Source organism: Salmo salar, chromosome 01 (assembly GCF_965601325.2).
Source record: "Salmo salar chromosome 01, fSalSal1, whole genome shotgun sequence".
NCBI classification, from domain to species: Eukaryota; Metazoa; Chordata; class Actinopteri; order Salmoniformes; family Salmonidae; genus Salmo; species Salmo salar.
In genome coordinates, this window is record NC_138291.1 from 183,146,945 (window position 1) to 183,161,921 (window position 14,977).

The 14,977-nt window shown below is 42.6% G+C and overlaps 1 protein-coding gene across 1 annotated transcript in view; it reads left to right on the forward strand.

Moving 5' to 3' along the window:
* LOC106572527 (lysophosphatidic acid receptor 1) overlaps positions 1-9,527 on the forward strand; it is a 100,761-nt gene extending 91,234 nt beyond the window's left edge. The window contains exon 3 of the mRNA XM_014146771.3: positions 4,972-9,527. Coding sequence (XP_014002246.1) covers positions 4,972-5,279 — 308 coding nt within the window. The 3' untranslated portion in view covers positions 5,280-9,527. The remainder of the gene's footprint in view (positions 1-4,971) is intronic.
* Positions 9,528-14,977: the final 5,450 nt, after the last annotated feature.

Genomic DNA, 14,977 nt, shown 5'->3' on the forward strand with positions numbered 1-14,977 from the left:
GAGGCGGTGTGCAGGTCTACAGTAGTCTATATGAGGTCTTCAGGCCTACAGTAGTCTATATGAGGTGGTGTGCAGGTCTACAGTAGTCTATATGAGGTGTTCAGGTCTACAGCAGTCTATATGAGGTGTTCAGGCCTACAGTAGTCTATATGAGGTGTTCAGGTCTACAGTAGTCTATATGAGGTGTTCAGTTCTACAGTAGTCTATATGAGGTGTTCAGGTCTACAGTAGTCTATATGAGGTGTTCAGGCCTACAGTAGTCTATATGAGGTGTTCAGGCCTACAGTAGTCTATATGAGGTGTTCAGGTCTACAGCAGTCTATATGAGGTGTTCAGGCCTACAGTAGTCTATATGAGGTGTTCAGGCCTACAGTAGTCTATATGAGGTGTTCAGGCCTACAGTAGTCTATATGAGGCGGTGTGCAGGTCTACAGTAGTCTATATGAGGTCTTCAGGCCTACAGTAGTCTATATGAGGTGGTGTGCAGGTCTACAGTAGTCTAAATGAGGTGTTCAGGCCTACAGTAGTCTATATGAGGTGTTCAGGTCTACAGTAGTCTATATGAGTTGTTCAGGTCTACAGTAGTCTATATGAGGTGTTCAGGTCTACAGTAGTCTATATGAGGTGTTCAGGTCTACAGTAGTCTATATGAGGTGTTCATGCCGACAGTAGTCTATATGAGGTGTTCAGGCCTACAGTAGTCTATATGAGGTGTTCAGGCCTACAGTAGTCTATATGTGGTGTTCAGACCTACAGTAGTCTATATGAGGTGTTCAGGTCTACAGTAGTCTATATGTGGTGTTAAATACAGACCTACAGTAGTCTATATGAGGTGTTCTGGTCTACAGTAGTCTATATGAGGTGTTCAGGTCTACAGTAGTCTATATGAGGTGTTCAGGTCTACAGTAGTCTATATGAGGTGTTCAGGTCTACAGTAGTCTATATGAGGTGTTCAGGTCTACAGTAGTCTATATGAGGTGTTCAGGCCTACAGTAGTCTATATGAGGTGTTCAGGCCAACAGTAGTCTATATGAGGTGTTCAGGTCTACAGTAGTCTATATGAGGTGTTCAGGCCTACAGTAGTCTATATGAGGTGTTAAATACAGACCTACAGTAGTTTATATGAGGTGTTCAGGCCTACAGTAGACTATATGAGGTGTTCAGGTCTACAGTAGTCTATATGAGGTGTTAAATACAGACCTACAGTAGTCTATGTGAGGTGTTCAGGCCTACAGTAGTCTATATGAGGTGTTCAGTTCTACAGTAGTCTATATGAGGTGTTCAGGTCTACAGTAGTCTATATGAGGTGTTCAGGCCTACAGTAGTCTATATGAGGTGTTCAGGCCTACAGTAGTCTATATGAGGTGTTCAGGTCTACAGTAGTCTATATGAGGTGTTAAATACAGACCTACAGTAGTCTATATGAGGTGTTAAATACAGACCTACAGTAGTCTATATGAGGTGTTCAGGTCTACAATAGTCAATATGAGGTGTTCAGGCCTACAGTAGTCTATATGAGGTGTTCAGGTCTACAGTAGTCTATATGAGGTGTTCAGGTCTACAGTAGTCTATATGAGGTCTTCAGGCCTACAGTAGTCTATTTGAGGTGGTGTGCAGGTCTACAGTAGTCTATATGAGGTGTTCAGGTCTACAGTAGTCTATATGAGGTGTTCAGGCCTACAGTAGTCTATATGAGGTGTTCAGGTCTACAGTAGTCTATATGAGGTGTTCAGGTCTACAGTAGTCTATATGAGGTGTTCAGGTCTACAGTAGTCTATATGAGGTGTTCAGGTCTACAGTAGTCTATATGAGGTGTTCAGGCCTACAGTAGTCTATATGAGGTGTTCAGGCCTACAGTAGTCTATATGAGGTGTTCAGGCCTACAGTAGTCTATGTGGTGTTCAGACCTACAGTAGTCTATATGAGGTGTTCAGGTCTACAGTAGTCTATATGTGGTGTTAAATACAGACCTACAGTAGTCTATATGAGGTGTTCTGATCTACAGTAGTCTATATGAGGTGTTCAGGCCCACAGTAGTCTATATGAGGTGTTCAGGCCTACAGTAGTCTATATGAGGTGTTAAATACAGACCTACAGTAGTCTATATGAGGTGTTCAGGTCTACAGTAGTCAATATGAGGTGTTCAGGCCTACAGTAGTCTATATGAGGTGTTCAGGCCTACAGTAGTCTATATGAGGTGTTCAGGCCTACAGTAGTCTATATGAGGTGTTAAATACAGACCTACAGTAGTCTATATGAGGTGTTCAGGTCTACAGTAGTCTATATGAGGTGTTCAGGTCTACAGTAGTCTATATGAGGTGTTCAGGTTTACAGTAGTCTATATGAGGTGTTCAGGTCTATAGTAGTCTATATGAGGTGTTCAGGTCTACAGTAGTCTATATGAGGTGTTCAGGCCTACAGTAGTCTATATGAGGTGTTCAGGTCTACAGCAGTCTATGAGGTGTTCAGGTCTACAGTAGTCTATATGAGGTGTTCAGGCCTACAGTAGTCTATATGAGGTGTTCAGGCCTACAGTAGTCTATATGAGGTGTTCAGGTCTACAGTAGTCTATATGAGGTGTTCAGGCCTACAGTAGTCTATATGAGGTTTTCAGGCCTATAGTAGTCTATATGATGTGTTCAGGCCTACAGTAGTCTATATGTGGTGTTCAGGCCTACAGTAGTGTATATGAGGTGTTCAGGCCTACAGTAGTCTATATGAGGTGTTCAGGCCTACAGTAGTCTATATGAGGTGTTCAGGCCTACAGTAGTCTATATGAGGTGTTCAGGTCTACATTAGTCTATATGAGGTGTTAAATACAGACCTAATGTAGTCTATATGAGGTGTTAAATACAGACCTACAGTAGTCTATATGAGGTGTTCAGGCCTACAGTAGTCTATATGAGGTGTTCAGGCCTACAGTAGTCTATATGAGGTATTCAGGTCTACAGTAGTCTATATGAGGTGTTCAGGTCTACAGTAGTCTATATGAGGTGTTCAGGTCTACAGTAGTCTATATGAGGTGTTCAGGTCTACAGTAGTCTATATGAGGTGTTCAGGCCTACAGTAGTCTATATGAGGTGTTCAGGCCTACAGTAGTCTATATGAGGTGTTCAGGCCTACAGTAGTCTATATGAGGTGTTCAGGTCTACAGTAGTCTATATGAGGTGTTCAGGTGTTCAGGCCTACAGTAGTCTATATGAGGTGTTAAATACAGTCCTACAGTAGTCTATATGAGGTTTTCAGGTCTACAGTAGTCTATATGTGTTGTTTAATGCAGACCTACAATGCATGAGACTTTTTAAAATTCGTTTTTACATTTTACTTGGTCTGTAGCACCACGGGCCAAATACGTGACTGTAAATTGTATTGTGTTGAATGCAGGAAGCCACTTTACAAAATACAATTGTTTATTATTACCATACAGGGAATTAGACAATGTAAACTACCCTTCTGCCTATTGGCTAATTTACATATTAATTTTGTCTCAAAATACAACACTGCCCCTTTAATTAAGACATACGCTTTTTACCTGACTGGTTTTTGTGCTCTTGTAGGAAGCAGTAACCCCCCCATCTATAATTGGGCTAATAACTTGCTAACTAACAAAGAATATCTATAAATGTTCCCACGCGCGCCTCTGCATCTTAACTGATCTGAAAAGCTCGTTCACTATGCGGATGATTGACAGACCGTTGTGCTCTGGCTCTGCCTACAACAAAATCACACTCAATCTAGCAAAGTTACATTTGTTTTGGTTTGTTGCATTCAAATGGGGCTGATATGTTGTTGATTCGATCATAGAAACAACGTGGATTTATATACCACAAACTAATGGGGCGGATCGCTTGGCGCAGTTTAGAGGGGACACCGAATAGACTGTAACAATGTTTCAGTAGGTTTCCTATAGAGTATTGACACTATCATTTTTTTTTTGTGGTACCGTTTGTAAGTGAATTTTACTAAATGTATCAGCCAAGATATGTCCCCCCCCTGTAGTCAAGTGCATGTTGTGTCTCAACAAACCTCTAATGTGAAATAAGGTCCAACATTTAGATACTTTAAGTTTTAACTTTTAAGGTTAAGAAATGAAGAAATTAAGTGTTTCTCAAGAAATTATAAAACAGTTTGACAATCCCTGCTTGTAAGCTTTTTAAAAGATATCCATCTTTTCCAGTAATGAAGACGTCTCGTGGTATGGTGAGGTATGTAGAATAGGTTAACTTTGAGAACATCTCCTGAATGTTTTGCCATTCAGGTCCCAAAAAATCACTTCCTGACCACTTCTACAATGGAAAAACATGTATGGTAGGTTTCATTCAAATCGAAAGGTGTGCTGTGAAAATATACAAGAGCAAGAATATGTGGCTACGTTTCAAATGTCTTTTCTATATAGAAATCAATAATTTTCGGTTGATTCAGACTAACTTCTGGCCACACTGAGCAGTCCCGTTCTCTAACCAATCATATCCCAGAGGTCAGATTAACGGAACAGTCCCGTTCTCTAACCAGTCATCTCCTATTGGTCAGATTAACGGAACAGTCCCGTTCTCTAACCAGTCATCTCCTATTGGTCAGATTAACGGAACAGTCCCGTTCTCTAACCAGTCATCTCCTATTGGTCAGATTAACGGAACAGTCCCTTTCTCTAACCAATCATCTCCCAGAGGTCAGATTAACGGAACAGTCCCGTTCTCTAACCAATCATCTTCAAGTGGTCAGATTAACGGAACAGTCCCGTTCTCTAACCAATCATCCTCTGGTAGTCAGATTAACGGAACAGTCCCGTTCTCTAACCAGTCATCCCCCGGTGGTCAGATTAACGGAACAGTCCTGTTCTCTAACCAATCATCTCCTATTGGTCAGATGAATCAATAAAATGTATATTCAAAGTGTTCTTTGTAAATGCAGTTCCTGATTCCTTTTTTGAAATCAGATTTTACTGAACAGTCTTACTTTTTCCTCCTCCAGGTGCGTTCATCGTCTGCTGGACTCCAGGCCTGGTTCTCATCCTCCTCGATGTGTTCTGTGCCAACTGTAACGTCCTGGACTTTGAGAAGTTCTTCCTGCTTCTGGCTGAGTTTAACTCTGCTATGAACCCAATCATATACAGCTACCGGGACAAGGAGATGAGCGCCACCTTCAAGCAGATCCTGTGCTGCCAGCGCCAGGAGAACGTTAACGGGACGGCAGCCGAGGGCTCTGACCGCTCAGCCTCCTCTATCAATCACACCGTGCTGAGTGGAGGGAAACAAAACAATGATCACTCAGTGGTCTGAGGAGAGGGACTGGAGATGGGAGGAGAGGAGAGGGACTGGGGCTGGAGACAGGAGGAGAGGGACTGGGGCTGAGGAGAGGAGAGGGGCTGGAGACAGGAGGAGAGGGACTGGGGCTGGAGACAGGAGGAGAGGGACTGGGGCTGGAGACAGGAGGAGAGGGACTGGGGTTAGAGACGGGAGGAGAGGAGAGGGACTGAGGAGAGGGACTGGAGCTGAGAGGAGAGGGACTGGAGCTGAGAGGAGAGAGACTGGAGCTGGAGACAGGAGGAGAGGGACTGGAGACAGGAGGAGAGGGACTGGGGCTAGAGACGGGAGGAGAGGAGAGGGACTGGAGCTGAGAGGAGAGGGACTGGGGCTGAGGAGAGGGACTGGAGACAGGAGGAGAGGGACTGGGGCTGAGGAGAGGAGAGGGGCTGGAGACAGGAGGAGAGGGACTGGAGCTAGAGATGGGAGGAGAGGAGAGGGACTAAGGAGAGGGACTGGGGCTAGAGACGGGAGGAGAGGGACTGGAGCTGAGAGGAGAGGGACTGGAGCTGAGAGGAGAGGGACTGGAGCTGAGAGGAGAGGGACTGGAGCTGAGAGGAGAGGGACTGGAGCTGAGAGGAGAGGGACTGGAGCTGAGAGGAGAGGGACTGGAGCTGAGAGGAGAGGGACTGGAGCTGAGAGGAGAGGAGAGGGGCTGGAGACAGGAGGAGAGGAGAGGGATTGGAGCTGAGAGAAGAGGAGAAGGACTGGGGCTGGAGACGGGAGGGACTGGGGCTAGAGACCAGAGGAGAGGAAAGGGGGCTGCAGTGTGGAGCGCAGCCCAGCGGTGGCCAGGAGATGGGTGGGGGGGACGAGGGCATGCTGGGGCCAGGGAGGTGGGTGGCCAGGAGATGGACAGTTGGACCTACTATAATTGACCAGGGTGTTGCCATGGAGACGGGTCGGAGCAGAGGGTAGATTCATTGCAAGACTCTTATTGGTCGTCAGTTATTTGTTTTCTATTTTTTTAAAGTGTTGTTGACGCCACATGAACTATTTAAAGACTTTAATCTATGATGATGTGAAGTATTTACCTGTAGAAGCTCTCTATATCCCCCATCTCTCTTACTAAACCTCCTAACTATCATTATAAACATATTACCATCACAATACGAAGAAGGGTCTGACTAAACTTCATAACTATCATTATAAACATATTACCATCACAATACGAAGAAGGGTCTGACTAAACTTCATAACTATCATTATAAACATATTACCATCACAATACGAAGAAGGGTCTGACTAAACTTCATAACTATCATTATAAACATATTACCATCACAATACGAAGAAGGGTCTGACTAAACTTCATAACTATCATTATAAACATATTACCATCACAATAGGAATAAGGGTCTGACTAAACTTCATAACTATCATTATAAACATATTACCATCACAATACGAAGAAGGGTCTGACTAAACTTCATAACTATCATTATAAACATATTACCATCACAATAGGAATAAGGGTCTGAACAGCTTTTACCCAGGTCTTTTGGGCCTTCATTGTGACCACACAATTTAGATAGTTGTTACTGTCTGTATTCTGTTGTTGGGCCAACCAAGTAAGTCTGTCAAGACCAAGTAGTTAGTCTGCCAAGACCTGGGATGTGTCCCAAATTGGCCCTGGTCTAAAGTAGTGCACTACAAAGGGAATAGAGTACCATTGGGGACATAGACCTATTCAGCATTTTAACTTTCTGTTGTCAAGTATGTTGATCCATTGACTGAAAGCTTGGTGACCTGTTTTACCCAACTCTCGTCTACCTATGGCTCTGGCCAGATTCCATCCCAAAGTCTGTTGTTATCAAACACGACTGATCATAAAGCGTGCACATTCCAGATGTTTTAATGTCAGACATTCAGGTAAACACACTCTGTCCTGGACAATGACCAGAGGCAAGGATGTGTCTCTCTGTTAAATTCTCTCTAGATCTATCTACATTTAGGGTCTATAGATGGCCTGCAGTGCTTACAGGAGGTGTATTGATGGCATTAATGCAATTGATCTGAATGGGTGCCTCTAATACAGCTATCCTGAGTGATATCACCTCTAATACAGCTAACCTGAGTGATATCACCTCTAATACAGCTAACCTGAGTGATATCACCTCTAATACAGCTAACCTGAGTGATATCACCTCTAATACAGCTAACCTGAGTGATATCACCTCTAATACAGCTAACCTGAGTGATATCACCTCTAATACAGCTATCCTGAGTGATATCACCTCTAATACAGCTAACCTGAGTGATATCACCTCTAATACAGCTAACCTGAGTGATATCACCTCTAATACAGCTAACCTGAGTGATATCACCTCTAATACAGCTAACCTGAGTGATATCACCTCTAATACAGCTAACCTGAGTGATATCACCTCTAATACAGCTATCCTGAGTGATATCACCTCTAATACAGCTAACCTGAGTGATATCACCTCTAATACAGCTAACCTGAGTGATATCACCTCTAATACAGCTAACCTGAGTGATATCACCTCTAATACAGCTAACCTGAGTGATATCACCTCTAATACAGCTAACCTGAGTGATATCACCTCTAATACAGCTAACCTGAGTGATATCACCTCTAATACAGCTATCCTGAGTGATATCACCTCTAATACAGCTAACCTGAGTGATATCACCTCTAATACAGCTAACCTGAGTGATATCACCTCTAATACAGCGAACCTGAGTGCCAGTTTGTTGGTGCTGTCATGCAACTACCTTTCACTCATTGTCATGCCAAATACAGGGATCTGCCAAAATCTAGAAAAACCCAGCATACAGGGTGGGTTGGACCAACATGGAGGAACTCTTAAACTTTAATTTAACCCAGTTTATCTATTCATCTTGTTGCACCAAACTTTAAACCTATTTTTAAACAAATCCTAGTTAAAATGAATCCTTCCTCTAATCTAAGTTTAGTTTTCACTTTAAAACTTAGAGTAATTTTAAGCTTGTATATAAACTTAGATTGGAGATGAATTCTGAACTGCCACTTGAGGTGGTTGAACTGCTAAAATGACAGAATATCTACTGTGGAGAGACCAGAACAACATCCTCAGAGAACATGAAGAGACAGGATGTGTTTTATGATGATAATGATGAGTTTTCAAGGAGATGTCGCTTCTCCAAGGACTCTCTGTAATGAAACTGGAAAGAAAGGTTCGCGGCTGTACCCCCACTTCTTCAGCTCCCGGTGGTTTCTACGGGTCTACGTAACTGGATGTTTCCAGATGGTGGATGGATGTGGACCTTTCTGGACTCCACAAGTCAACCCGTCTGCAGGATTGTAAGTCAGAGTGTCCAGTGCTATTGCCCGGTCTGAAGAATCAGTACATCAGGTTCAGTCCTACAGAGGAAACAGCAGATGGATTTTTACAGGAAAGCGAGATTCCCAGGTGTACTAAGGGCAATAGACTGTTCACAAATTCCTATTCCCAACCCTGGTGGTGAGAATGGAGAACTATTCCGTAATCGGAAAGGTTACTGCTTCATCAACGTGTAGGCTGTCTGTGATGTCAAAGGTCAACTCACCAACATCCTAGCTAGACGGCCAGGATCCAGCCATGACAGCAGAATCTTTGACAATAGTCGTCTGTGTGCAATGCTGGAAAGGAGGGCATATGAAGGCCCCCTACTAGGTGACAGTGGATATGCCTGTCGTGGGTACCTTATGACTCCCCTTTTAAACCCCCAGACACCTGAAGAGAAACAATACACCACCTCTCATATCCTGACAAGAGATCTCATAGAGAGAGTTTTTGTAGTGTGGAGGAAAAGATTCCCTCCCCTAGAATCCAGGTGGTGCTCTGCATGAAGATGGACGCTACACTGACAATCACTATTGCAGTGGCAGTTCTGTATAACTTTAGCAAGAGACAAGGAGACGATCTACCTGAGGAGGACCTACCTGATGAGATTGGAGAAGATGGCCAGGTGCAACATGCTGTAGATGTGGATGCGTTGAGGAGAACCTTGATTGAGAACAATTGTGGGCAGCCTAACGTGTGTGTATTTTGTAACATGTAAAAAGCAATATTATATTTTGATAGACAAGTGCAATTCTTAATTAGATTATCTGTATTAAAATGTATTATTAAATCCTTGTTATTCTCAATAGCGGAACTGGAAGCACCAGAACATGAGTAGGGACACCACATTACTTGGGAATTGTTTTAATAAATAACAAGAGGATTATTCTCTCCACATTTGTTTCCCTGAAGGAGTTTCTGTTTCTGAATTTGCAGTAGCTCTTTTTTGTAAACTCAGGATCTCAGTCTGAGGAATATTTTTCTCTCCTCTCCAGCTCCAAAACATCAATATGAACTGGTTTGTCTCGGGTTCTGGGGCGTTTGCTTGGCCAGGCGTTGCTGTTTCTCCACGGCAACAGGGTGTCAGCTCAACTAAAGGAAAGAGAATCAACTCAATATTAGAACTTCCCATTTTTTTGTAATTTAATTAGAGTTTAGGATACACCTTGGTAGAATGATGACGTTATACAACATGCTGTAACTGGACTGAGAACGGTAACATTCTAGTGAAATAGCATTAGTGTTCGTTTTCAGTGGTGGAAAAAGTAATTGTCACACTGTAGTAAAAGTAAAGATATCTTAATAGAAAATAACTCAAGTAAAAGTCAGCCAGTAAGATACTACTTGAGTAAAAGTATTTGGTTTTAAATATTCTTAAGTATCAAAAGTAAAAGTATAAATCATTTTATATTCCTTGTATTAAGCAAACCAGGTGGCACCATTTTCTTGTTTTTTTTACATTGACAGTTAGCCAGGGTCAAACTCCAACACACAGACGACATTTACAAATGAAACATTTGTGTTTTAGTGAGTCCGCCAGATCAGATGCAGTGGGGATTATCTCGATAAGTGCCTGGATTTGGACCAGTTTCCTGTCCTGCTAAGCATTCAAAAAGTAACGAGTACTTTTGCGTGTCAGGGAAAATGTGTGGAGTAAAACGTATTTTTATTTTTTTTTAAATGCATTTTCTTTAGGAATGTAGTGAAGTAAAAATAAAAGTTGTCCAATATATAAATAGTAAAGTACAAGATACCCCCCCCCAAAAAACGACTTGTGGTACTTTAATGTATTTTAACTTTAGTACTTTACACCACTGTTTATTTTTTAACGTGCATTGTAGTCATTGATGTTAACCAGTTATTTGTGGGATGAGTTGTCCGTCGTCATCATAGGGTTAACTGTTCGGGTATCAACACATGTGTTCTGTGAGAGAGAATCTGGTCTGAAATAGCTTCCGCCTCTCGTCTGCTGAATTCTTTTTGGCTTTTCGCTTTGAAGTTTTTCCAGCAGCCTTCATCTGATTTGTGTCCCTCTCCTCTTTTATGTGCATCATTTAAATCTGTCGCATAGAAGAGCCCAGGTGTTATCTTTCATCCTCCAGTACGTTACTAAATTCCTCCATCCTCCAGTACGTTACTAAATTCCTCCATCAGCTCAGCACGTTACTAAATTCCTCCATCAGCTCAGCACGTTACTAAATTCCTCCATCAGCTCAGCACGTTACTAAATTCCTCCATCAGCTCAGCACGTTACTAAATTCCTCCATCAGCTCAGCACGTTACTAAATTCCTCCATCAGCTCAGCACATTACTAAATTCCTCCATCAGCTCAGTACGTTACTAAATTCCTCCATCAGCTCAGTATGTTACTAAATGCCTCCATCAGCTCAGCACGTTACTAAAACGAAGTTTACATACACCTTAGCCAAATACAGACGTGGCCAAAAAGTTTTGAGAATGACAAATATTAATTTCCACAAAGTTTGCTGCTTCAGTGTCTTTAGATATTTTTGTCAGATGTTACTATGGATACTGCAGTATAATTACAAGCATTTCATAAGTGTCAAAGGCTTTTATTGACAATGACATTGAAGTTGATGCAAAGAGTCAAAATTTGCAGTGTTGACCCTTCTTTTTCAAGACCTCTGCAATCCGCCCGGGCATGCTGTCAATTAACTTCTGGGCCACATCCTGACTGATGGCAGCCCATTCTGGCATAATCAATGCTTGGAGTTTGTCAGAATTTGTGGGTTTTGATTTGTTCACCCGCCTCTTGAGGATTGACCACAAGTTCTCAATGGGATTAAGGTCTGGGGAGTTTCCTGGCCATGGACCCAAAATATTGATGTTTTGTTCCCCGAGCCACTTAGTTATCACTTTTGCCTTATGGCAAGGTGCTCCATCATGCTGGAAAAGGCATTGTTTGTCACCAAACTGTTCCTGGATGGTTGGGAGAAGTTGGTCTCAGAGGATGTGTTGGTACCATTCTTTATTCATGGCTGTGTTCTTAGGCAAAATTGTGAGTGAGCCCACTCCCTTGGCTGAGAAGCAACCCCACACATGAATGATCTCAGGATGCTTTACTGTTGGCATGACACAGGACTGATGGTAGCGCTCACCTTGTCTTCTCCGGACAAGCTTTTTTCCAGATGCCCCAAACAATCGGAAAGGGGATTCATCAGAGAAAATGTCTTTACCCCAGTCCTCAGCAGTTTCAATCCCTGTACCTTTTGCAGAATATCAGTCTGTCCCTGATGTTTTTCCTGGAGAGAAGTGGCTTCTTTGCTGCCCTTCTTGACACCAGGCCATCCTCCAGAAGTCTTCGCCTCACTGTGCGTGCAGATGCACTCACACCTGCCTGCTGCAATTCCTGAGCAAGCTCTGTACTGGTGGTGCCCCGATTCCGCAGCTGAATCAACTTTAGGAGACGGTCCTGGCGCTTGCTGGACTTTCTTGGGCGCCCTGAAGCCTTCTTCACACCAATTGAACTGCTCTCCTTGAAATTCTTGATGATCTGATAAATGGTTGATTTAGGTGCAATCTTACTGGCAGCAATATCCTTTCCTGTGAAGCCCTTTTTGTGCAAAGCAATGATGACGGTAACCAGGTAACCATGGTTGACAGAGGAAGAACAATGATTCCAAGCACCACCCTCCTTTTGAAGATTCCAGTCTGTTATTCGAACTCAATCAGCATGACAGAATGATCTCCAGCCTTGTCCTCGTCAACACACTTTGCAATTAATTGCAATTCATCTGATCACTCTTCATAACATTCTGGAGTATATGCAAATTTCCATCATACAAACTGAGGCAGCAGACTTTGTGAAAATTAATATTTGTGTCATTCTCAAAACTTTTGGCCATGACTACACACTTAAACTCAGTTTTTCACAATACCTGACATTTAATGACATTTAATCCTAGTAAAAAATCCCTGTCTTAGGTCAGTTAGAATCACCACTGTCAGAATGATAGTAGAGAGAATGATTTATTTCAGCTTTTATTTATTTCATCACATTCCCAGTGGGTCAGAAGTTTACATACACTCAATTAGTATTTGATAGCATTGCCTTTAAAATGTTTAACTTGGGTCAAATGTTTCGGGTAGCCTTCCACAAGCTTCCCACAATAAGTTGGGAGAATTTTGACCCATTCCTCCTGACAGAGCTGGTGTAACTGAGTCAGGTTTGTAGGCCTCCTTGCTCGCACACGCTTTTTCAGTTCTGCCCACAAATGTTCTATAGGATTGAGGTCAAGGCTTTGTGATGGACACTCCAATACCTTGACAGTGTTGCCCTTAGGCCATTTTGCCATAACTTTGGAAGTATGCTTGGGGTCATTGTCCATTTGGAAGACCCATTTGCAACCAAGCTTTAACTTCCTGACTGATGTCTTGAGATGTTGCTTCAATATATCCACATAATTTTCCATCCTCATGATGCCATCTATTTTGTGAAGTGCACCAGTCCTTCCTGCAGCAAAGCTCCCCCACCACATGATGCTGCCACCCCCGTGCTTCACGGTTGGATGGTGTTCTTCAGCTTGCAATCCTCCCCCTTTTTCCTCCAAACATAACGATGGTCATTATGGCCAAACAGTTCTATTTTTGTTTCATCAGACCAGAGGACATTTCTCCAAAAAGAGTTATCTTTGTCCCCATCTGCAGTTGCAAAACGAAGTCTGGCTTTTTTTGGGCGGTTTTGGAGCAGTGGCTTCTTCCTTGCTGAGCGACCTTTCAGGTTATGTCGATATTGGACTCGTTTTACTGTGGATATAAATACTGTTGTACCTGTATCCTCCAGCATCTTCACAAGGTCCTTTGCTGTTGTTCTGGGATAGATTTGCACTTTTCGCACCAACGTACGTTCATCTCTAGGAGACAGAATGCGTCTCCTTCCTGAGCGGTATGACGGCTCCGTGGTCCTATGGTGTTTATACTTGCGTACTATTGTTTGTACAGATGAACGTGGTACCTTCAGGCATTTGGAAATTGCTCCCAAGGATGAACCAGACTTGTTGAGGTGTACAATTTTTTTCTGAGGTCTATGCTGATTTCTTTTGATTTTCCCATGATGTCAAGCAAAGAGGCACTGAGTTTGAAGGTAGGCCTTGAAATACATCCACAGGTACACCTCCAATTGACTCAAATTATGTCAATTAGCCTATCAGAAGCTTCTAAAGCCATGACATAATTTTCTGGAATTTTCCAAGTTGTTTAAAGGCACAGTCAACTTAGTGCATGTAAACTTTTGACCCACTGGAATTGTGATACAGTGAATTATAAGTGAAATAATCTGCCTGTAAACAATTGTTGGAAAAATTACTTGTGTCATGCACAAAGTAGATGTCCTAACCGACTTACCAAAACTATAGTTTGTTAACATGAAATTTGTGGAGTGGTTGAAAAAACAATTTTTATTGACTCCAACTTAAGTGTATGCAAACTTCTGACTTCAACTGTATATGCTGTGTATAGAGCCCCACAGTGGAGGCGTGTACCTATACAACCTAGTGGTGAAACAGGGAAATGGTTACAGTTCATTTTCCACCATTCATTCTTCCCATTGGGTATTTTAGAAACACTTCAAATAAGGTCTGTGTGCATTCACTACTGTAAGTCGCTCTGGATAAGAGCGTCTGCTAAATGACTAAAACGTCTGTAATGTAATGTGTGGTTTGATGTCCTTGCCAACACCAAGACACACCCATCTGTCAGAACCTTGCCTGCAGCTGTTTCCTCCCACTCATTCACAACAAACAAACCTCCTGCAGGTTCAGTGCAATAACTACAGGCAGATGTATGGTGAGATGCCAGAGAGAGCTTTGACTAAGGTCAGTAGTCTACAGAGTAATATGAGAAGAATGCAATTGTAGAATATATGTAGATATTCTAAACTCAGTGTTTTTGATAACTTTCAAATGTAGTAACAGGTCCATGTAGAATAAACAACCCTTTACATAATACCATAGAATAAGTGTTCTGCTAATATAACAATGTGTACCTTTTCATTGTCATTCCCAATCGATACAGATACTGCTTCCTGTCTGCTGGTAATGGGGTTACCATGGTAACATGTCAGTGTTCAGACCTTCCTGTCTGCTGGTAATGGGGTTACCATGGTAACAAGTCAGAGTGTTCAGCCCTCCCTCCCCATATTGACTGATCCTGGTCCAGAATACACAGGGTTTCTCTCTCCCCTTATTGACTGATCCTGGTCCAGAATACACAGGGTTTCTCCCTCCTCATATTGACTGATCCTGGTCCAGAATACACAGGGTTTCTCTCTCCCCATATTGACTGATCCTGGTTCAGAATACACAGGGTTTCTCCCTCCCCATATTG